The 25,438-nt window shown below is 39.6% G+C and overlaps 1 protein-coding gene across 1 annotated transcript in view; it reads left to right on the top strand.

The window, feature by feature from the left end:
- The window catches only part of LOC133815133 (uncharacterized), an 84,071-nt gene extending 59,087 nt beyond the window's left edge, over nucleotides 1-24,984 (top strand). The window contains exons 2-4 of the mRNA XM_062248010.1: nucleotides 24,108-24,381; nucleotides 24,508-24,589; nucleotides 24,778-24,984. Of these exons, the coding sequence (XP_062103994.1) occupies nucleotides 24,108-24,381; nucleotides 24,508-24,589; nucleotides 24,778-24,956 (535 nt within the window). The 3' untranslated portion in view covers nucleotides 24,957-24,984. The remainder of the gene's footprint in view (nucleotides 1-24,107; nucleotides 24,382-24,507; nucleotides 24,590-24,777) is intronic.
- Nucleotides 24,985-25,438: the final 454 nt, after the last annotated feature.

Below are 25,438 nucleotides of genomic sequence, written 5' to 3' on the forward strand. Positions count from 1 at the left end.
ATAGGTTTGATGGATCCAATTTTACTAGGTGGCAAGACAAGGCGAGGTTTCTTCTAACCACTCTCAAAATCGCCTACATCCTTGATTCTTCCTTGGCACCTCTAGCCGAGCCCTCCGACAAAGTCACTCCCGAGGAGGTGGAGAAAAGAAAGAAGAGGGAGGAGTACAATCTCCTTTGTAGGGGTCATATCCTCAATGCCCTGTCCGATAGGCTCTATGACCTCTACACTGAGACCAAATCGGCCAAGGACATATGGGATGCACTTGAGAAAAAGTTTAAGGCGGAAGAGGAAGGTACCAAAAAGTTTTTGGTATCTCAATACTTCAATTTCAAATTTTTTGGTGATAAACCTATTCTTCCTAAAATTCATGAATTGCAAATTATTGTTAATAAATTGAAAGTGTTAAAGATTGAGCTTCCCGAGGCCTTTCAAGTTGGTGCTATAGTGGCTAAATAACCACCAACTATGAAGAGTTATAGGAAAAGAATCCTTCATAAAAATGAGGATTATTTTTTGGAGGAGATCCAAAAACATATTCGAATTGAAGAGGAATCGATATGTAGAGATAAACTTGTGGAGGGGTCTAATGGAGAGACTTCCAAAGAAAATGCGGTGTCACAACCAAAACATCCCAAAAACAAAGGGAAAAAGGGTAATGAGAAACCTTTGGGTCCAAAAACCAACCCAAACAAGTTTAAGGGCGAGAAAGGTCCTTGCTTTGTGTGTGGGAAAAAGGGTCACTATGCTACAGAGTGTAGGCATAGAAAAGAGCAACAAGGACCTAAGGTGAACGCAACTCAAGAGGAAAACATAGTTGCTACCCTTAGTGAGATGAATCCGGTCCAAGGCAAGGTGAAAGGGTGGTGGTATGATACATGTGCCACCGTCCATGTCACCTATGACAAATCATTGTTCAAGACCTTTGAAGAGTCAAAGGGCAACCATGAGATACAAATGGGCAATGAGGGAAAATCCAATGTACTTGGCAAATGTACTATTAATGTCTACTTCACCTCCGGCAAGAAAGTTACATTAGTGAATGTACTTTATGTTCCCGAAATGAGTAGAAACTTGGTAAGTGGTGATTTGCTTGGCAAGCCCGGCATTAAAGTCGTTTTTGAGTCTGGTAAACTTATACTTACCAAATCAAATGTGTTATTGGGAAAGGGGTACTCTTGTGAGGGTATGGTTAAATTGTGCACCAATGATGTAAATTTCAATGTTATCAATAAAAATGCTAATTCCGTCTATATTGTTGAGTATGATTCTTTATTTTTGTGGCATCTTAGACTATCGCATATATGTTTTTCTACCATGAAAAGAGTAGTAAAATATGGTATGATTGCATGCAATATTAAAAACTATGGTAAATGTGAAACATGTGTTAAGGCGAAAATGATTAAGAAACCATTTCCTAGTGTAGAAAGATCATCTAATTTACTAGATTTAATCCATAGTGATCTTTGTGAATTAAATGGTGTTTTAACTAGAGGTGGTAATAGGTATTTTCTTACTTTTATAGATGATTTTAGTAGATATACCTATGTGTTTCTTTTAAAGCATAAAGATGAAACTTTTGATGCTTTTAAATTGTATAAATTAGAAGTTGAAAATCAACTAAATAAAAAGATTAAGGTGCTAAGAAGTGATAGAGGCGGAGAGTACTTCTCTAATGAATTCAATACATTTTGTGAAGAAAATGGTATAATTTATGAGTGCACTGCACCTTATACACCACAACACAATGGTGTTGCCGAAAGGAAAAATAGGACTTATCTAGAGATGATAAATTCTATGTTGGTGTTTTCTAAGTTGAACCTCAACTTATGGGGTGAAGCGCTTTTAACCGCTTGTCACATTCTTAATCGAATATCGATGAAGAAAAATGAGATATCTCCATATGAGTTATGGAAAGGAAGAAAACCCAACATAGGGTACTTCAAAGTGTGGGGGTGTCTTGCATATTGCAAGAAAAATGAACCTAATAGAACAAAGTTAGGTTCAAGAGCCATAAAGTGTGCTTTTGTTTGTTATGCCAACAATAGTAAAGCCTATAGGCTATTAGACTTAGAGTCTAATATTATGATTGAATCTAGAGAAGTTGGATTCTTTGAGAATATGTTATGTGACAACAATTCTCAAGCTTCAACATCTCTAAAGGAGAATTTGTTATATGAGAACGATTCTCAATCTTCTACATCCAAAGTTTATTCTCAAGAGGAGAATTCTCAAAAGGATGTAAAGCAACCCTTTGAACCTAGAAGAAGTCAAAGGCTTAAAAATCATAAAACTCTAGTAGTGGATGAAATAGAGAGGAAGTCATTAGGAAAATACCTATTGTACTTCTCGTTGAGGATGATCCTAAGACTTATAGAGAAGCTATGCAATCGAGAGATAGTGCATTTTGGAAAGAAGACATCAATGATGAGATGGATTCCATTCTTTCCAATAACACTTGGGAATTGGTAGCCCTCCCACCGGGGTCTAAGCCAATTGGGTGTAAGTGGGCATTTAGGAGAAAATACCATACTGACGGCACTATCCAAACCTTTAAAGCTAGATTAGTAGCTAAAGGGTTTAGGCAAAAAGAGGGTATCGATTATTTCGATACCTTTCCGCCTGTTGCAAGAACAACTTCTATAAGAATTTTTTTCGCTTTAGATTCTATACACAACTTGTATGTTCATCATATGGATGTCAAAACGACATTCCTTAATGGTGACCTCAATGAGGAGGTCTATATGGAACAACCCGAAGGGTTTTTCCTACCAAAATATGAACATAAAGTTTGTAGACTTGTAAAATCCTTATATGGATTGAAACAAGCTCCTAAGATGAGAAATTTGATCAAGCCATCATGTCTAATGGGTTTAGACATAACAATGGAGACAAGTATTTGTATTCCAAAACTTGTAAGGGATATGTGATCATTGTTTTCTTATATGTGGATGACATGCTTATTCTAAGTAATAGCATGAAAGGGATAGAAGAAACGAAGAGGTTTCTATCATCAACCTTCAAGATGAAAGATCTTGGAGAAGTTGATACCATACTCGGTATCAATGTAAAGAAACATAGTGGGGGTTTTGCGTTAGGGCAAGCCCACTATGTTGAGAAAGTATTGAACAAATTTAACCATCTCAAGGTTAAAGATGCCAATACTCCATTCGATCATAGTGTAAAACTAAAGAAGAATGAAGGAAGAGCGGTGCCTCAATTGGAGTACGCTAGTGCTATAGGGAGTCTAATGTACGATGCCCAGTGTACGACCTGATATAGCATTTGCGGTAAGTAAACTTAGTAGGTTTACAAGTAATCCAAATGTGGATCACTGGAAGGCAATTGGAAGAGTCCAAGGTTATATTAAGAAAACCAAAGGACTAAGCCTTCACTACTCCAAATTTCCTTCGATTTTAGAAGGATATACAGATGCAAGTTGGATATCCAATCTTGGGGAAAACTTGTCCACAACTAGTTGGGTATTTACACTTGGTGGAGGTGCAATTTCTTGAGGTTCCAAGAAACAAACCTGTATATCTCATTCCACTATGGAAGCAGAGTTCATAGCTCTAGCTGCTACCGGCAAAGAGGCTGAATGGTTAAGGGATCTGTTGATAGAGATTCCCCTAATCAAAGAAAATGTATCTACTAAATCGATACATTGTGATAGCCAAGCGACATTGGCTAGACCATACAGCGGAGTGTATAATGGGAAGTCTAGACACATTAGTCTAAGACATGGATATGTAAGAGAATTGATTCAAAGAGGAGTCATCTCAATATCCTATGTGAGAACAAGTGAAAATCTGGCGGATCCTTTCACTAAGCCACTAACGAAGGATTTAGTGGCTGCATCATCTCGAGGGATGGGACTTAAACTCCCTAAAGAGATTCACGATTGATGGTAACCTATCTTAACACTAGTTATTCAACTAGTGTTAGGTTCAATAGGTAATAACAAGTCAATCAAGTGAATATTAGTTGTACTCAAAACAAGTCTCATCTGAGATATTGAGTACTTGTGTGTTACCAAGTGGAGGGTTAAAACCGAAAGGTTTTTTAATAGTATTCAGTCTTGTAAAGACAAGTATTTTTGGTAACAAAATACTGTAAGAATTCTACCTATATGGACCTAGGGGTGGTGCCGCCTCTCATGAGAATTGGGAGTATTCTCAAGAACGTCCATGAATGGAAAGTGCACATGGCCATTAACGATGCAAAGCGAGACATAGAGGTCTCAAGTGAACATCGCAAAGGTGTGTGTATTATCACCGATTTTTCATCATGAAAAGATGGTTCAATGCCTAGTGCAACCTAATTTTCGACAAATTTTGTGATAATTACACTATAGTAAAGTTCAAGTTCAAAAACACTTTGCTTTATGCACTAAAGCAATGACTCCTACAAGAGAGAGTTCTTATTTAATCAAGTGGGGGATATGTTATATTTCAAAATATAATGATTGATTAAATAAGTGTTACAATAGATAAACTATTTATTCTAGTGGGGGCATGTTATATTATTTTATAATATAATGTAATATTATATTATATTATAATATAATATTTTAGATTAAATAAATGTGACAAAGTGTGTCACATATTGTAACATATAATAGAGAGTTACAATATTTAGATACATGAGATATATTCAAATAATGTAACATATTTGGTGTTACAAATTTGTAACTTCCAAATATTACCATTTATTGTGTAAAATTGTTGTTACAAAATTTTGAGATGAATTTCATAAAGCCATATGTGATATGGCTGTTAGAGATATGATTTTAACCCCAATAATATGTTTTAGGAGTTACAAAATCATTTGGGAGGGTTTGGAACCGTTTGGAAAAACAGCACATTTTTAAGTGCTGAAATTGGTTGGTGGCCACGGCCTATGGGACAGAGACCAGTGGCTGCGGCCACTAATGTCTCTGGCCGCAGCCACAAGCCAAAAAACTGACCATTTTTCAATCTTTGTTGAACGGCTCAAAAAACCCAAATAACTCCAAAATCTTTGTTTTAATTCCATATTAATCCAATTAAACATTGGTAACAGCCATGGGGGTTGGTGGAATTTGAAATTCAAAGGGTGTCTCTAAACTCTATAAATAGGAGTCTATAGCTCACTTGTAAGACACAACAACATTTCTATCCATTAGAGCACTTGGCTAGAAACTCCTTGAGGCTTGATAATTCCATAAAGCTTTTCCAATAACTGAGAGAGATCCCTTAGTGCTTGAGTTAGGGGGAAATAAGCTTTTGGACAAAGGTTTTAAACCTTGTTCAAGTTGGTGATCCCCAACCCTCTTCACTTAGGTTGTGTAAGTGAGAGTTTCTTATATTTCAGTTCTCCTTTCTATTGTATTGTTTTCTTCTTATTCTCTTGTTCTTTTTAATTGAATTTCTTGTTCAAGAGTTGTAATCTTTTCTTTTCTTTTGTTTCAAACACTTTACTTTATTTGTAACATTTTGCTTAGAGTTGGATTTTACTATTCTCTTCTTCTTCATTTCCTTTGTTTATTTGTAATTTTCAGTTATAGAGTTGTAACACTTTATTTAATCAATCCTTGTCTATTGTAATATTTTGCATAGAGTGGTAATATTATTATCAATTTCCATTGAGGCAAAACAATTTTTTCTAACACATATAACTCATATATCATAAACAGGAGTTCATAGTAACTTCAGGATTAAGATCTATTTGTATATGATCATCTGTTGATATATTTAATTAATACTTCGAAACGGTATTTAACTAAGTATTAATAAACATATTTGGTCCAGTTCTATATATTCTCTAATATATAAAGTACCTCCACTAAAGTGTCATACTACACTAGTAATCCAGATCTAGATCACATGTATTCATAATACTAGTGAACTATACTTGCAGTAATTAATTTAAAAATTCCATAACATTATTTTACTGCGAACTATTCAAGTTCATTTATCTAAAACATAGTCTTCCCATACCAATATGTGGTTGAGATCATATATATGAACTTAGGAATTTTTTTGATATTTACTTAATATTATCACAGAATAATATAGTCCATTAAATATATGCATAACAAATTCAATTTATTTATTTATTTCTTAAAACAATGTCTACTACATATGCTTTCAGGGCACAATTCCTAACAATCTCCCACTTGCCCTAAAGCAAATGAAGCATCTCTCCAATTCACATGTTTCTTACATGCTCATTAAAAGATTTTATAGATAAAGTATTTGTGAAAGGATATGCAAGATTATGCTCTAAAGCTATCTTCAAAACAGTAACATCTCCTCGATGAACTATCTATCTTACCAATTGATACTTCCTCTCAATTTGCTTTCCCCTCTTGTGACTCTGTGGTTCCTTTGAGTTAGCTACTACCCCACTTTTGTCACGGTATAGGACTAGTGGCTTATCCATATCTGATACTACTTCCAGGTCAGAATAGAACTTCTTCAGCCACACATCCTCCTTAGCTGCTTCCCAAGCTGCTATATACTCGACTTCCATGGTAGATTCTACAATGATGGTTTGTTTATTATTTCGCCAGACTACTGCTCCTCCTCCAAGAGTAAACACTGATCCAGAAAATGATTTCCGACTATCTCTGTCTGATTGAAAATCACAATCAGTATAACCAGTGGGGTTCAGGTCTCCACCTGAATCTACAAGCATATAATCTCTAGTATTTGTAAGATACTTGAGAATATTCTTCACTGCAATCCAATGACTCAATCCATGATTGGATTGATAACGGCTGACTATCCCTACTACATAACAAATGTGAGGTCTTGTACACAACATGGCGTACATTAGACTGCCTATCGCTGAGGCATGGGGATACCTTCTCAAAGCTTCATCTTCCTGAGGTGTTTTAGGACACTGCTCCTTGGTAAGGAATACTCCAGAATGGGTTGGCATATCACCCTTTTTGGAGTTTTACATATTAAAGCGTTCTAGCACCTTATCAATATAAGTTGCTTGAGACAGTGCCAAAGTCTTGTTTTGTCTATCTCTAAGAATTTTAATGCCCTTCACCTACTTGGCTTCTCCCAAATCTTTCATTTGGAATTGTTCAGCTAACCAGTTCTTTACTTTTGATAATGATGTTACGTCATTGCCAATCAGTAATATATCATCAACGTAAAGAACGAGGAATATTACTACACCATCTTTGATTGGTTTATAGACACAAGGTTTGTCAACATTTTGTTTAAAACCAAACGTTTTAATTGATTTTAGCATGGCTACAGGAGAAAACGTTTGGTTTTAAACAAAATGTTGACAAACCTTGTTGACAAAGTATACGAATGGATTTTAGCATGGCTACAGGAGAAAAAGTTTCTTCATAATCAACCCTTTCTTTCTGTGTGTAGCCTTTGACTACAAGCCTTGCTTTGAAAGTCTCTACTTTCCCATCCGCTCCTCTTTTCTTCTTGAATATCAACTTGCAACCAATGGGTTCGATATTCTTAGCTGGATCTTCAAGAACCCAAACAGAATTGGAATACATCGATTCCATTTCTTGGTTCATGGCGTCTTTCCATTTGTCCTTGTCAGAATCATCCATTGCATCTTTAAATGTCAATGGATCGTCTTTTTTTGTGTCAAACACAAGCATTTGAACTCCATGTTCATCACGTATGAGTTGCTTACTAACCCTTCCACTACGACGAGGCTCTCTACTATTCTAACGAGAACTAGCAGTTTCTTCTTGCTGTTTTTCATTGGTTGTTGCTGGTAACTTTGCAACTTCATTCAAGACCATCTCCTCATGTACAACCTTACTGCGAGGTTTGTGGTTATTGACATAGTCATGTTTTATGCTATTTTGGACTATAGAAAATTCCACCTTTTGTCTCTTTCGAATAGCCCACAAACATGCACACTTCAGAGCGTGATTCCAACTTCTTGGTCTTTCCTTTAAGCACATGTGTAGGACACCCCCAAATTCGAAAATGGTGTAAACTAGGTTTACAACCATTCCATAATTCCATGGGTGTCTTCTAGATAGACTTAGATGGAACAACATTCAATATGTATATAGCACATTGAATCGCATAGCCCTAGAATAATAGTGGTTATGATGAAAAGCTCATCATTAATCTAACCATAAGTAGTAACGTTCTGTTCTGTCTTTCTGAAACACCATTTTGCTGTGGCGTTCCAGGTGCTGTGAGTTGGGATTGAATACCATGCTCACGCAGATGGTCCTTGAATTCAAAATCCAAGTACTCTCTTCCTCGATCAGATCAAAGATCTTTTAGTGATTTACCTAATTTCTTTTCAGCCTCTGCTTGAAATTCTTTGAACTTTCGAAAAGTTTCAGATTTTCTATGCATTAAGTATAGGTAACCATATCTTGAATAATCGTAAACAAAAGTGACAAAGTATTCATAACCTCTGCTTGCTTGTACATTAAGTGGGCCACAAACATCTGTATGTACCAGCTGAAGTGGTTCTGTAGCTCTTGATCCTTTAGCAGAGAAAGGTTTCTTGGTCATCTTGCCTTCTTGTCAGGACTCACAAATAGGGATAGTTCCAATAGATAGTTCTCTTAAAGGACCATCCTTTACAAGCCTATTAATTCCATCTAGACCAATATGGCCCAATCTCAAGTGCCATAGATATGTTTCACAATTGGAATTAGTCTTTTGTCGTTTAATAGATCTAGGATTAGTTGTTTTAAATAATTCAGAATTAATTAAAAAAAATTCATTCAATATAAGTATGCAAATTTGTTTATCCCAAATCATTTGCATAACAAGTAAATAAATAATTTCTTTAAATAATAACTATTTTATTAATAAACGAAATAAATATCATGCAAAAATATAAATAAGTTTCCAAACATTAATAATCAAAATTACTAATAATAAACTAAATTTATAAAATGTAGTTTTCTTTGTTCAAAGAAATCTAGAATTTCTAAAACAAAATAAAAATTTAAATTGTTCAACTAACAATAAAATTTCTAAAGAAAACTACTCTCCAACTCCTCCAGCTTTACTTGCTATCAAAATCCTCATCTGTCTCTTCCTCCTTTTCAGGGTTCTGATTCTGCAAAAGGAAAAACAAAGAAAAATAGATTAGTGGCATATATTTTTGAATCTACTATCCAAAAATTTGAATCTACTTTCATAGTATTTGAATCTACTATTCAAAGTTGAAAAAATATATGTAAATCTCATTTACCTTTTTCGTTCAATAGAAACGATGACACTCAGCAAAGACTTCCTTTGTCATTGCTTGCCACATCTTATGTGCTGAGTCATAGTGTATATATTTTTCTTTTGTTTCATCAAGCATGGTTGAAAGCATGCAATAACGTGCCAACCGATCGGATTTCATCCAATTCGTATATTTTTCTTCTGCTTCATAGCTAGTAGCCAAAGGTAGTTCTGTTGGAGGTTTGTTACAAACAGTTGACATCAACTTCTTATAAGAAAAAATGGTCAAAATGCCTTGAAACTAGTGTTACCAAAGATTTGAGAAAAGCATCGGTGTGTAATTCACCAATAGACATCTTTGATGGGAATAAATAAAAAAAATGAATTTATGCATATAATAAATATTAGTAATTTTTGGAATAGTAAACATGATGCATGAATGCAACAATTAAAGAACACATAAAAATTAATTACTAATTCCACGATTAATTAACTTGAACATTAATGGACCAGCCTTAGGGTAGGTCAGACTAATTCCAAATTAATTTTGAGACAAATTCTCAAACTTATAAGTGAAAACTCAAATCAACATTTCTCTTTTGACTTATAAACAACCACTTGTTTGGTCAAGAATACACTAGTCCGCTCGAAAGCCTAATGCACCTTGTGAGTGTAACCCATTATTTTAGATCAATGACTTAACTCAAGAGTGTGCCTTAAAGTCAGTCAAACTTGAAATACATCATTAAATCCTATTCTTAAAAAAGAAGTTTGCCTTGAGAATAACACATTCGGAAGCCTTCCTTAGGGGGGCACAAGAAATGGTGCCGCGAAGCCCTCTCCATGTTACCTCGGTGCTAACTAATAATGGAGACCATATGACTTATTGTCATAACTCCTTCTCCCACTCACTATTTTAAAATATGTGTTTTCTCAAAACATCATATACTTTTTAAATAGTTTGTAAAAATAAAATGATCTATTTTTACCAAATGATATTCTAATAATTACTAATCCAATTAAGCAAAATTAAAATTATAGAATTATGCCCTAATTAATTCAATTTTAATTTGCTATAACTACTAGGAATATCATTTATTATTTAATAAAACAATTTTATTAAATACTTTAAATTAGACTACTTTTAAAATCAATTTCCGCTCTTGAACTAGTTAAAACTAGATTTATTATTATATGGTCCATCATAAATCATATAATGACAAAGGACAATCCTAATGCATGTTTCTACTCATATGAGATGCATGCTAATTTTAAATATTGTGTGGGTAATATGTATGGCATGTCAAAAAATGCATGATAATATATTGAACAATTTAATCACATTAAAAATTTTAAATAAATAAATACTAAATAAATAAATAAATGTGGGCCGGGTGTCTTGGGTATTTCTAGAAAAATTACAACACTTGCAAAATTATACATAAAAATGTAAGAAACTAAATAAAACCTAAAGAGATATCTATCTTCAACTTTGGGCCTTCACAAGTAGTCATGATCCATTAAGTCATTTATCCATTTAATTTTGAATTAAATTAACTTTTAATTATCTTAAACAAATATTAAGAATAATCAACTTTGGGCTTTAATGCCCAATAAGTTATTACGCTCACTTATGAATTTGGGCTCAAACAATTATTCCAAAACAAAACAATTTTTAATTATGGGCTAAAATTAATTAGGCCCACAATTTAAATGGATAACAATGTGCGAACCCTAGGATTAAAAACCCTAGGGCTAGCGGCACAAGGAGGCTCGGCGTGGGGTAGGAGGCATGGCAGGAAGCGCGTGGCTGGGGCACGCAGCTGCAAGTGGCTAGCACATGGGCACGGGGCAGCAGGCGCGGGGCGCGCACGGGAGGCGCATGACAGGAGAGGCCCAGAGGCGCACGGCAATCAGTGCAAGGGCACGCGTGGCACTGGCGCAGGGGCGCGCTCATGGAAGCCTTAGGCCACGGAGCCGTACGACAGCCTTGGCTCCGGCTTTAGGGCACGGAACCCGGGGCTCTGGCCTTACATAATTTTTTCAAATAATTTAATGTAGAAAACTAATTACAAAAAATTCCTATGCCCCAAATTGGCTTACATTTTTCATCTAGAAATTTAAGAGCAATTCCTAAACCCAAAACACCATATAATTAACGACCCTTAAGTATAAACTTTAAACATACATACATCCATCCATTCACACATATTATGATAACATAAGAATGCACATTATGCCCACACAGTAATTAATGTATGCAGAGATTAATGACTGCTCTGGTACCAATTGTTAAGAATGCGTTTCCTAATACGCAACAGAATGGTGGTTTTTTGCCCAGTGTACTACTTTAAAATATGTGGATCAATTAATATACATACATTAATCATAAGCAGGATTACAGAACATACCTCTTGATCCCTATCAAGTGTCCTTGCAATCTTTTCGTAAAATGAACGAACTTCCAATCCAAGCTGCTCCCAGGTACTCAAACCAAGATCTTCCACAACATTTTGTACACCTCAAGAAGTGTGTGGGCACTTAGAAAATAAAGGATGGTATATTTCTTATTCAACTTGATGTACTCAACACATGAGATCAAGAGAATAGGCCTAAGATTGGTTCTGTATCTTTTTCAGGGAGAGATAGAAAAGTATCTGTTTAACGAGTTTTTTGGAAACTAGAATTATGAAAGATAAGAGAGCGAAAAAAAAAGATTTAAAGATAATCACACAAAGGTTTATTATGTGGTTGGGACATTAAAGAGCCTTAGTCCACGAGTCTATTGTATTAAAGCTTAGAGAGCATTTACAATGGGGTTTTTCGCAAGTTAAGCAGAGTAATTGTTTACCCGAGAAAATTTTGCAATCCCTTGTACAATGCACAACTTGTCCTATTTATAGGCAGTTGGGTGCATTAGGTTTGGGCCGGACTAATCCGGGCCCACTATGGATATAATCATGATTTTCTCACTAACAGATGCTTAATACAAAGGATTATATCAATTAAAGTACACTAATCAGGGCCCATTGGGTCGGCTTAAGCCTATCCCAGCTTTTCTATTAACAAAAGTAAGTTGCTTCAAACTGGTCCACGTGGGCTGCCAAGGGGATCCTGGGGACAGGATCTGTCAGAGTAGTGGCACTACTATTCTGAATGACGGTGTACATTCCATATGTAACCTCTTCTGCAGGTTAGTTGAGGAAACAAAACTCCGTGTTTCTCGGGGTGATGTCAGTGTCGGGGACAGTCTATTCTGCCCAAACCGGACACCTGGTTCGAGTTCATTTACCAACATCCTAGTCCATTTACCAGAGCTCGGGTTCATCCTCCATCATCCTGGTCCATTCTTAGACTTGAGTCTGTCACCCTTAATCACATCTCGGATGATGCATTAGGCTGGGTCCGGGAAGACAAATCGGGCCCACATCATGGTCCCAGTTCCCTCGTGTGGGAGCACCCAGTGGAAAATGCTGGGTTTGGTGGTAATTCGGCCACCAGGACTTATTCCTTCCCCGTCCATTGGGCTCATTCTGGGCCTTGGATCTCTTCAAAATAGCCCGTGGACCTAGTGTGTCGTGCCACGTGCCCGGGAGGAAAATAGGGATAACATTTACCTCCCTAGCCTTCATTTGTGCTTGCACAGTGGAGGCTTGCTTCATTTTCTTGGATCAAATTCCAATATCCCAGTTTGTTTCCCAGGAGATGGGTTTGCTTCCATGGGAGGCCACTTGGTTAACCTCGCATGAAAAGAGTTTGTGCCAATGTCCCTGATCAAATCCCAACAGCCCGGTTTGTTTCCCAGAAGGCAGGTTAATTTACTTAAGGGACGTTTGGCCGACCCCTATCCTTTCAAATTCATTATGCTATACATATGTGTTTCCCCAAAATTGGTGTATCTATATTACTCGCGCCTGACAAATTGGAGAGAATCTCTTTATTATCGTGTTGACATACAGGTGTCAGCATGATTTCTGAGGCGGCTCGTCTGTACAAGTGATGTTGATATGGTAATTGAGTAGATTATTTAATATTTCTGGACTTACTAGGACTGTCGGATGAGGATATCTCTGAAATTTCCTATTGTGGACTGTTGGATCGGGTGGACGCGGAGTGCGAATTGGCTAATCCATGATCTGATATTTGATAGGGCTAATTAAAGCCCTTGATAGGGACCGTTAGATGAGGGAAGTCATCCTAAATTGTTAGATCAAGAAGTGTGCTTTTGGCCCTATAAATACCCCAAGATTTTCATTTGCAACTTTATGCATTCTAAATAATCAAAGTTAAAAGAAAAGAGAGAGACAAACTTCTCTGACGACTATTCCATCTCCGTCACCGTTTCTTTCCAACTCATCCTTGTTTTGCACCATCGTCAGACAGTTCAATCTCGATCGAACCAGTAGACGAGCTTCTGTATTGCCTCCGTCTGTTCAAAGTCGAGATCTTGCCGACCTTATCACCGGAAATACTACAACCTTCATACATATTGCCTTACAGTAAGCTCCCTGATTTTTATTTTTTTTTCCTTTTTTTTCTTTTTTTTTTTGTTTTATAGTATTACCTTCATGAACATAGGATTATTAGAGCCAGGACCACCGTATAGGGTGGTTCCGAGCACAATAGAGTTGGTCTGTAGAACAGGCGGTCTAGGTCATCCCGAATCTCTTTGGGCATTCTAGGTTGATCTAGGAAAATTGAGAAAAAATCTTTCCTTCCTAGTTCCCGATCAAGATTCTTGGGATCTCCATTGATCCCAAATCTAGGCCCAGAGGGGACTTCTCCAAGAAGTTTTAGGAGATACCCTCATACCTTAACCAATCTTTTTGGGTTCTGGTGCTAACTGCTTGGTTTTCTTGTTTCCTTAATTGTTCCCAGATCATCGATCATTAGTCGCGGCGTCACCCTTCATCCGGAGGAATTTGTACAATCGAGCCCCATCATCCTGGAGGGGCATAAGCCTCCCACTAGTAACACATGGGAGATGGATGGGGAGAAAAATGAGTTCCGGAACTATCGGATGTTGGACGCTTTAGAGAAGCATTGGGGAATAGAATCAACTCTCGGACACTTCTACAATCGGCTGGCCAGGAGGGAGGAGAAGGCCCACACCAACGTGGGCAAATTTGGTGCCTGGAGCATAGGCCACATTAGTGCGGGAGCTACACTCCCACTTCACAGCTACTTCACGCAATTCCTTAAGTTTGTGGGAATCGCGTCGTTCCAAATCCTGCCACAGACTTACAAGTTGCTCGCGGAGTGGTACATTTTCTATGCGTCTAAGGAGATCCCGTCGCCTACCCTTGAGGAGGTGTTGTACATCCATAAGCTGGAGCTACAGCTTAACATCAAAGACAAGACCCAGGATGACTTTTACATATTGAAGCCCCGCGACAACTATCCAGCTCCTTATAATTCCTGGAAGCACCCCCTGGACATCAGGCACTACTGGTTCATGACATCCGGGTTTCTCCTGGAGAAGAACCCCACGTTGGTGTTGGACTTCCAATGCATGGGTAAGTTGTTTCCTCCCTAACTCATTTTCATTTTTCTTTTGTTTTGTTTGTTCCTCATTCATGCTCCTGGAAAATAGGATTGTATGCCCAAACTCTTCTCACCAAGTTGATCCTGGATTGGAAGAAGTATTATGCCAACCTGAGCATGGAGGAGCTGGATGTGGGGGGCAATGTGAACACGGAGAATTTACGACTGGTTGGGATGCTCGCGACCAACTAGAAAATTGCAGCCCCTAGCTTCCCGGGGCTGCAGTGCGAGAGAGATCCTGCCCTGACGGAGGAATTGGCCTTTTCCATATCAAGGTCGTTGAGGTCGTGGCCCGCGCGGATTGGGAAAAAAAGAAAATGGAGCAGGCCCGCCAAGCGGAGAAGGCTGCATCTGAGGAGCTGGATGCCCTCCTCGGGGAGGCTTAGCCAAACAGTGGGGCTCCTGGAGCCAGCATCTCGGGGCAAGGTAATTTTTCTTTTCTTTTAACTTATGCTCCTCACCTCGAGGACTTAGTTAGGGATAGGAAAAATATCGATACTACCCGATTCAGGTCGTCTGAGAGGTGGGGCTCCCCTGCCCCATTGTCCTGGATACATTAGCCCTCATGTATTCGTCCGGGTTCCTACAATATGGGAGTTTTCTGGACCTGGACGGCATGGGGGACCGTATTCATTCCTTTGACTTAGGGGAGTTGAGTCGTGCCCGTGGTTTAGACAAGGGTTCGTCCCGGAGGACATTACACTAATATTTGCTTTATCTTATTGACTGTTTTCTGTTTGTCCATGTCTAACCCCGTGACCAAGATGAATTAGATGATGGAGGCCTGGGCGGCCACACCCAAAGCATAGTGAAGAAGGCTTCCAAGGGCCTACCTAAGAAGAAGGTGCTCGAGTTGGTCATCGGGGATTTGAGACCGGACCCGGAGGATGTCGAAAGGACTCCAGTCGCGACTGTTCACTCAATGGTACGCATCAAAGTCATTCCGTTCTTGCTCTCTCATCTCCCGGTTATCGATTTGGATCAAGAGCCCTTGGATAATAGCGGGTTAGAGAAAAGAGCTATGGACTTGGCCGCTAGCGAGTCCGCAAAAGGGGCCAAGAAGGCTTGGACCAAAGATCGTATCCTGGCCAAGGAGCATTATTCTGGGGAGAGCCTTATTGTCACTCAGGAGATCCCGGGGGCCCACGTGCTGCTATCAATCCGGCCCTCCCCGAGAAGGGGGACATGGTCCTCCAGGAGGAAAGGATGAGAATGGTGTCCCGGGCCTGGGAAGATGGCTGAGAAAAATGGGAGGAAGTATACCGGACCTTAACTGTCCGGTGAAAGGTGGAGTTCACCGAACACCCGATAGCCTTTAGCACTCCGCAACCGATCGTGGACCTGCTCGTTTCTGAGACTGGCTTTCATCCTATGTTAGAGCAGGACACGGCTCCGCTGGCCGCAGATCTGCTGGCACAGGTCTGAACAACCATGTCCAACCTGCAACTGAAGCGATACACCACTCTGGAAAATCAAGACACCTAGTTCATCTCCGAAGACATTCGTCACCAGGCCACTGTCATAAGTTATATGTTTGCAAGATATTTTACTTTACCACACTTTTTCCTGGACGTTTTCTAACTTTGGTTTGTTCCAGGATGCGCTGATGGCCCACAGGAATGCTGACCTGGTGGCGGAGATGGCAATGAAGTTGGGGACGGTCCAAATAGAGCTAGAGGGGGCGGTGAACCAGTGAGAAGCCACTAGGGAGGCCCTGGCCAAGGAGGCTGCTCGGGTTTAGGGTGACTGCGAGGAGGCCACCCAGGTCCTGTTCCAACTTGAAGAAACCATGTCTAGGAAGGAAGCTGACCACAAAAAGTTGGTGGATAGTCAGGAGGCAAAGCTTCTTCATTTTCGGGGCTCGAAGGCATCGACCAAGGCCCTCCTCGAGGCAGTGAGGCCCAATCTCACCAGGATCGAGAGAAGGTTGCAACTCTTGACTCCCAGATCCAAGCCCTGAATGACTTGCTCAGTTGGAGATGAAGCGAAATGAGAAGGTTCGCCAAGAAAAGGAGCAGGCAGACGATTTGCTGGAGGCCACCTTTGATGAGGCCATCTACATGGCCTGGATCTAGGACAAAAGCATGAACCTCCTTATTTACCTTGACCCTGGTGTGAAGAAAACTGAATTCAAGGCTAAGGAGAAGGCCAATGCAGAGCTCATGGCCAAGGCTAAACAAGATGAAGTCATTCCAGAGGCCTTGGAGCAGATAGAGGTCTGGGCCTGGGCCTTTAAATTGTAACTAGGGCATCTTTTTTGTTTATATTTGGATTACCTTTATGGACGGAGATGCATCCGAGACAATTTTTCTTGCTTGCTTTTTTATATATTGAATTTATTTCTTGCACACAGTATTCCCTTTTTCATTCGTTTGTTTTTCCTCCAAAATTCACTAAGTGTTTTACCACTTTGCATGAACATGAGTCGAATTTTCGGTCCCAGGACCACAAGAGAAAGGTTTCAAAAGGCGTTTAGCTTGTCCAGGGACTCGTGTTCGGGTCTTAATGGCCTGGACTGTTTTGGACTTGTCAGTATAACTTAGTTTTTTTACCCCAATTTTATAGTTCGAGCTCCAACGGCCTGGACCGTTAGAGATTTCTTTTAGATATGACTTAACTACTTAACTCACTTTAATCCTGATGTTCAAGTTCCAACGACCTGGACCGCTAGGGAGTTAATAATTGTCATCAAATTTATTTGTCCTGACTCTGGTGTTCAGGTTCCAATGGCCTGGGCCATTAGAGATTAGTTTATTAGCTTATTTTGAACCTTTGGGTTAGGTTCCAACAACCTGGCTTTTCATAAGACTAATTTTAAACAACTTAGCCCTAAGACAAATGTCCCAATGGTTCTGGGTCATTACAGAGGAAACGTGGACAGGTATTTGGTTATTTGACACCACATTAGGTCAACCAATTTTTTGGTATTTCGTATTCTCGGACCATGTATGTCCGACATAAGATTGGGTCTGGGCCATATGTAATGCCCCGAATACCTAATGCGGTTTAAAGGCTGGATTAGTGGGCCGGGAGGGCCATAACTGTTTAATTATGCCATTAAATGATAATATACATGTTTATGTGAATTATATTATAATATGATGTTATATGCATGCATGTGGGTCCACATTTGAGTATTATGATATTTTGATAATTTGGCCCATTAAGGGTATATTTGTGAATTTGGGTGCATATTGTGATTTGTGAATGAGATCCCATTATTATGGAGATATATTCGAGCTATTCGGCATGAGACGGTCCTATATAATGGATTAGCGGTTTTGTCATAACAGGGTCAATTATTGGGTAATAAGAATGTTTATTTGATGATAAATTAGGAGTTATTGAGATCAGGATGAAATTCTGGAAGTTTTGACTATAATGTCCCCGGTAGGGGTGAGCATCTAAACTGAAAAACCGCGGCGACCGACCGCATCGCACCACACTACACCACAAACCGCGGTGTCAAAAGTGGAATGGTTCGGTATGGTTTGTATCTTAGCTAAACCGCGCAGTGCGGTGCGGTGCGCGGTTTGGCGATGTGAAATTTTGGTTTGCACCACTCCGCACCATATACTTACAAATATGTTAAAAAAATTAAACTTTACATATATACCAATTTTTAGTAACTCAATCTAAAACTAGGAGCCCACTTAAATTAGGGTATAACCCTACTCTTTAACACATCATACACGACAACAACTCATTCCTCTCTCATATCATTTGTGCCCCCTCCCTATCACCTCCCTATCTCACACATATTTTTTAACACACTTACACCGTGGAAAACCACCCAAACCACACCACAAAAAACGGTTTGGTTTGGTCGGTTTGGTGCAACGAAATCACACCGCACGGTGTGTTCTAGCTACTACACCGCACTTGTGGCGTGGTGTATTAAAAAATGTTCAAACTGCCCAAACCACGTCGTGCACACACCTAGTCCCTGGGGAGGTTTTTGGGACCCCGAGCACTAGGTTTTATTTGAGGTTACTTAAGCTTTAAGTAGCTTGTCAGAAAGAACGTACGTTAGAAAACCTCTCATTCTCTTCTCGTAGTTCATTTTTACCGTTCGAAGCCTTTTCAAAGATATCTCGAGTTCTAGCATTCGAAATCAAGCGAGTATAGAGGCATAGCGATCCTAGGAAAGATTAGAAGCTTCTTGACTGAAGGATTTGATGGAGAACAACGCAATCAAAGGTAATCTAAGTTTAAAGTTTTGAGTTTTTAGAGTTTCTATGCTTTGAATTGGATTTTTGTGAACCATTGAGTTTTTGGTTTGATTGAGCCTTGGTTTTTGATGGTTTTGGGCCATTGGGAAGCTTGGGAACTTTGATTTGATGATTTGGTAATGTTTAGGCATGATTTTGGAGGCTTTGGGATGTTGGAGAACGAGTTTGGGCATGTTCTGGGTTGGGGGCTGTGACCTTGTTCTTGGAGTGCCGCGGCCCTAGCTCGAAAAAGCAGGTGGGGGAAATTGCCTTTGCTGGGTGCCGCGGCCCTTGTTTCAGAGGTGGCTGGTGGCCGCGGCCCAAGGTGCCAAAGCCACAGCCCTTGAGCAGGGTTGAGCCCGTTTGTGTGTTTTGACCCCGGGAACATAGCTTTAGGCCTCGGGATTGTTCCTACTACTTGGATTAGTTTGGATTGATGTCCCGGAGGCTATATTTTGGTTTGGGAACCTATGTTTGGTTATGACTAGGTGACCGCTAAAGGACTAAAAGTTGCTCGTTCTCTGAGGTCGTTGTTTTATTAATTCTAGCTCGAATCTGAGGTAAGAAAACTGCACCCTGTGTATATATGACATGCGTATTTGTTATTGAGGCATGTTGATTGATAAATGTGGACATGTATTGCATATTAAATGCTAGTGAACGATGCTTACTTGTATATGGCACTGACTAGTCAGGAACACTGACCTAAGAGTCAGAAACAGCATAAGCATCCTGAACGCAGGGCCGAATGAAGATTAGATCTAATCGATATCAGCATTGAATGTCTCTAAGGCATTAATGCTGGACCGACCCTAAGGTCGATGAAACTTATAAGCACTTGGCTAGTCTAAGACTAGTTACTCAGAGCCAGGGCCTAAGGCTCAGGTGACCGCTTGTCACATGGCTAGGGAACGATGTTCCAGGGTTATGACTCTATGGTCATGAGGAAGGTTATGTTGGTGACTAGTCACAATGTACCTATCCTGTTTAAGCTAATGAAAGGTTTACTTACCTGTTAAGCCCCGACGACCCTATCGTCACAAGGCTGAAGGGAGCTATTCCTAATTTAGTGACTTTTGTGACTGTCACCTATCTGTTTTGGACTGATAGTCCTGAATGATTATTATGATCATTGTTGATATTATATCATGCTATATTGTGTTTTTTTGCTGGGCCTCGGCTCATGGGTGCTATTTGGTGCAGGTAAAGGGAAAGAAAAGCTCACCCAGCCTTGAGTGGAGATCTGAGGTGGTGATGTGTACATATGCGGCCGCTTCACCACCACGGCCAAGGAGTTCTCAGAGGAACTAGGGGGTTTACCCTATTTTTCCGCTTAAGTTGGAGGGTTTGTAAATTTGAAACAGTAGTGACCATTTTGAGTTGTAAATAACTTGTACACATTTTGATAAGCTCATGAGCAGTTATATACTTAATAAAATATATCTTTTCCTTTTTATTATTGTGCCACCTTAACCTGTTAATAACACCTAGAGCATGTTTTTAACCAAAGGACTCGGGTAGCAGATCAAATTTCCAGTTCACCGTTCACCGTAACTGTCCTCCATTTGTGGGTTTTGGTAGGGGTGTAGGCCCCAGTGATCAGAAGAGGAAGGTTCCTGACACCTTCCCAGTTCTAGGTCCTTAAAGGCGGCCTCGTTGTATTTCTATGGGTCGTCCAGGTGGTAGTGAAGCCTGGAAGTCTTATCCTGAGTGCCCTAGATGCAAGAGACATCACTTAGGAGAGTGTAGGGAAAAGGCCTACTTCTCATGTGGAGCAGTGGGTCATCTTAAAAAGCATTGGCCTAAGGCAAGGAAAGAAGAACCCAGAAAGGCGGACAGCTCGGCCCCGGCTCGAGTGTTTGTATTGACTCAAGGGGAAGCTGTGGCTTCTCCTTCATTTGTTACAGGTCAGCTTCTTAGTGCTGGAACCCCTTATAATGTGTTGATTGACTCTGGTGCTACACATTCTTTTGTTGCTAGTAGTATTATTGATAGACTGCGTAGACCTTGTGATTTCTATGCTGTGGGGTTTGGAACTTTGTTACCCACTTGAGAGTTAGTGGTATCCAAGAGATGGGTCAGATCTTTGCCAATGACAGTAGATGGCAGAGAGTTATCAGTGGATTTAATAGAGTTGGTTATGACTGACTTCGATATGATACTGGGTATAGATTGGTTAGCAAAGTATGGGGAAACCATTGATTGCAGAAGGAAGATGGTCACCTTTAAGCCTGAGGGTGAGGATCCTTTTGTGTTTGTTGGTGCTGTGCATGGACCTCGCATTCCTATGATTTCTACATTGAGAGCTAGGGATTTATCGCAAGGAGGTTGCATTGGATTCTTAGCCAGTGTGGTTGATACCACTCAAGTCGTGCCAGTGAGACCAGAAGATACTAGACTTGTATGTGAATTTCGGGATGTGTTTCCAGAAGATTTGTCAGGGTTGCCACCACACATAGAAATTGAGTTCGTTATAGAACTGGCACCAAGGACGGAGCCAGTGTATAGAGCGCCTTACATAATGGCCCTAGCTGAGTTAAAAGAATTAAAAGTACAGTTGCAAGAACTGTTGGATTTGAGTTTTATCAGACCTAGTTTCTCACCTTGGGGTGCGCCAGTTCTGTTTGTAAAGAAGAAGGATGGTTCTCTGAGAATGTGTATTGATTATAGAGAACTGAATAAGCTAACAATTAAGAATAAGTATCATTTTCCAAGGATAGATGATATGTTTGATCAGTTGCAAGGTAAGAAGGTATTCTCAAAGATCGACCTTCATTCTGGTTATCATCAGTTGAGGGTCAAGGAGGGAGATATACCGAAGACAGATTTTCGTACCAGGTATGGGCATTATGAGTTCCTAGTTATGTCATTTGGATTGACTAATGCCCCTGCTGCGTTTATGGATCTGATGAACAGAGTGTTCAAGGATTATCTAGACTAGTTTTTGATCGTCTTCATCGATGATATTCTAGTGTATTCTCAGATTGAGTCAGAACATGAGTATCACCTGAGGTTGGTTCTGCAGAGACTGAGGGAACACAGAATGTTTACTAAGTTCAAGAAATGTGAGTTCTAGTTATCTCAGGTATACTTTCTTGGGAACATTGTCAGTAAGGAGGGAATTAAGGTATATCCAGCGAAGATTGAAGCGGTTAGAGATTGGCCAAGGCCAATGAATGCTTCTGAGGTTAAAAGTTTCCTTGGGTTGGCAGGTTATTATAGGCGTTTTGTGGAAGCGTTCTCAAAGATTGCTACTGAATTAACTGAGCTGACACGCAAGAGCCAGAAATTTGTGTGATCAGATAAATGTGAGAACAGCTTCCAGGAACTGAAGCAGAGATTGATTACAGCTCCAATTCTGAGTCTTCCGACAGATCAGGAGAAGTTTGTGATTTACTGTGATGCTTCTCATCAAGGTTTGGGCCGTGTTTAGATGCAATCAGAGAAGGTAATTGCTTATGCTTCTCGTCAGTTGAAGGAGTAAGAAAAGAGATATCCTACTCATGATTTAGAGTTGGCGGCTGTGGTTTTTGCTTTGAAGATATGGAGGCACTATCTTTATGGAGAGAAGTGTGAGATCTATATAGACCAAAAGAGCCTGAAATACTTCTTCACTCAGAAAGATCTTAATATGAGACAAAGGCGTTGGCTGGAGTTAGTAAAAGATTATGATTGTGAGATTCGGTATCATCCAAGAAAGGCCAACGTGGTAGCTGATGCTTTAAGCCTGAAGGATCCGGGATAGATTCATGGTATGAGGCTGATAGCCAGAGAGTTAGCAGATGGTATGACCAGAACGGGTATAGAGTTGTTGGTGGGCCAGTTGGCTAACATTAAGCTACAGTCTACATCGTTGGAGAGAATTAAGGAGGGTCAGCTAAGTGATCCACAGCTGATCAAGATCAGAGAAGATGTTCTGGCTGGAGCATCCAAAGATTATATAGTGTCTGAGATAGGAATTTTGAGATACAAAGGGTGGATATGTGTTTCGTTAGACACTGCTTTGAGGCGAGAGATTCTGGATGAATCTCATACTACACCTTACTCTTTGCATCCAGGCACCACAAAGATGTATCACGATGTGAGATCGTTGTATTGAAGGTCGGGGATGAAGAGAGATGTAGTTGAGTATGTGGCTAAGTGCTTGACATGTCAACAGGTCAAGGCTGAGCATCAGAGGCTGGCAGGGTTATTGTAGCCTCTAGATATCCCAGAGTGGAAGTGGGAAGACATCACGATGGATTTCGTGGTGGGCTTACCCAGGACTGTTGGTCCGCATGATTCTATTTGGGTGATAGTGGATCGCTACACCAAGTCAGCTCACTTTCTGTCAGTGAGGACTACTTATACAGTTGATTAGTATGTAGATCTCTATGTGAGAGAGATCGTGCACCTCCATGGAGCGCCTAGGTCGATCATGTCAGATCGGGACCCTACTTTTACTTCCATGTTTTGAGGGAGTTTGCAGAAGGCCATGGGAACACAATTGAACTTCATTACTGCTTATCATCCTCAGACAGATGGGCAATATGAGAGGACGATCCAGATATTATAACACATGTTGAGAGCATGTGTACTGGACTTTGGTGGATCTTGGAGTAAGTATCTACCTTTGATAGAGTTCTCCTACAATAACAGTTATCAGTCTACCATTGGAGTTGCACCTTATGAGATGTTGTATGGTAGGAAGTGCAGATCTCCCATTCATTGGGATGAGACAAGTGAAAGGAGATACTTGGGTCCTGAGGCAGTTCAGAGGACCAGTGAGGCCATTGAGAAGATTAGAGCTCAGATGCTCGCTTCTCAGAGTAGGCAGAAGAGCTATGCAGATCCCAAGAGTAGGAACTTGGAGTTCCAAGTGGGAGACTATGTCTTCACTACACCAAATACCCATTTCCATAACACATGAATATAATACTAATAAAAAAGTATCATGCTAGAGTACTTATATTAGGCCACTTTATGAAAAAAAGGGCGGTAATAATTACACCATCCTGCCACTTAGCATTTTTTTTTTTCATTTGTGAGACATGAAAATTTGTGAGACCCGAGAGACCCAATTCATTTCCTTCAATTCCTTCTCATTTTTCTTCATCATTCTCTCTCCTCTCTCTCGGATCTCCTTCTCCCACCAGACCTCTCTCCTTCACTCTTTTTCTCTCACCTTTGTCTTTGTGGAGACCGACTGCTACCTTCCCCTACACGCGCCGTCTAGGGATCTTCAGAGGTCGTCGAAGCTTCGACCACGCGGGCCCAAGCCCTGACACGACACCAGAAGCGAACGATGACACCGGAGGCCAGCTCTTCTTCTCCTCTTCCCTATGTGCGGCCAAGCCTTCTTCTTCCCTGCGTGAGACACTTGATTTTTCTCGTGTTAGGTCAGAACACGATGTTGCGCTTCTAGAAGATGCCAGACAAGCTAACAAATCAGGAGAAAAGATGAACAGAGAACATGTATACCACACATAATCATATCATCATATATGGTTTTAGTTCCCAACTTTCTTTGATTATGTGTTTGGTCCTTTTGACATTTTTTTTCTTGACAAAGTTGGTTTGTCTTGTTTTGTTTTGTTTCAGTATGGAGATCTCAGAAGGAAAATTGGAGGAACATACAAAGATTTTTTCAAATCCTACGTTGAAGATATTCTATATATATATAGTTATTACACATGTACCTTCTCTAAACAAACAACTTTAATTTTTTTTTCTTAGTACAATTGATTCTCAGTTTCAAATGCATATCAAGATTTTATGTAGGACTGATTTAGAATTTGAATTATTGAAAATATCATTAATTCAATCCACAAATCATAGAATATTTTTTTGTTTTTTGTTTCAATGAATCAGTGGATGGGAAATATGTGGAAGAAGGGTGGGTGGACAAAACTTGTAAAGTGTGCAAGAAAGATAGAAGGGGTGAGGCAAGACAAGTTGACAAGCTTGGGAGATATGTTCATGTGGCTTGTTTGGAGAAATCAAAATCGGGAAACTTTTCACCAGGGAAATTACTATATTCAACATTTTAGTACATTTGATATTATCACCCTGTTTTTTTGTTATTTCTTCTTACTTTTTGAGATCTTTCCTCTAACATCCTTGGTAATTTCCCCTTTTTTGATGTGAATTTGTTCTAATTTCAATATCAGAATATTGTAAATTTTGTTTAGGGAATATATATATGTCTTCTAGTTTTGAAAATTTAATGTAGTTACAGATTATTTATATGAACAATTTAAGAAGAAACTGTTTTGGAGTTGTTCTCTTTCACCTTGCGTGTTCCCCTCACTTTAATGAAATCTGCCCAAGCTATAGCTTTACAGTCCAATTAGTCAAAAGTAGCTAAAGAATCAATGAACCCTGGTATCTGATTCTTTGTTTGTTGTATATTAATTATGTATGGTAGTTGGTTATGATAAATTGTATAAGTATATTTGCTATATTTGTCTTGCAGCAAGAGAGAAGGCCATGGTGGTTAATTTAGAATTTATTAAGGCAATAATTACTGCTG

Source organism: Humulus lupulus, chromosome 2, assembly GCF_963169125.1.
Source record: "Humulus lupulus chromosome 2, drHumLupu1.1, whole genome shotgun sequence".
Lineage (NCBI taxonomy): Eukaryota > Viridiplantae > Streptophyta > Magnoliopsida > Rosales > Cannabaceae > Humulus > Humulus lupulus.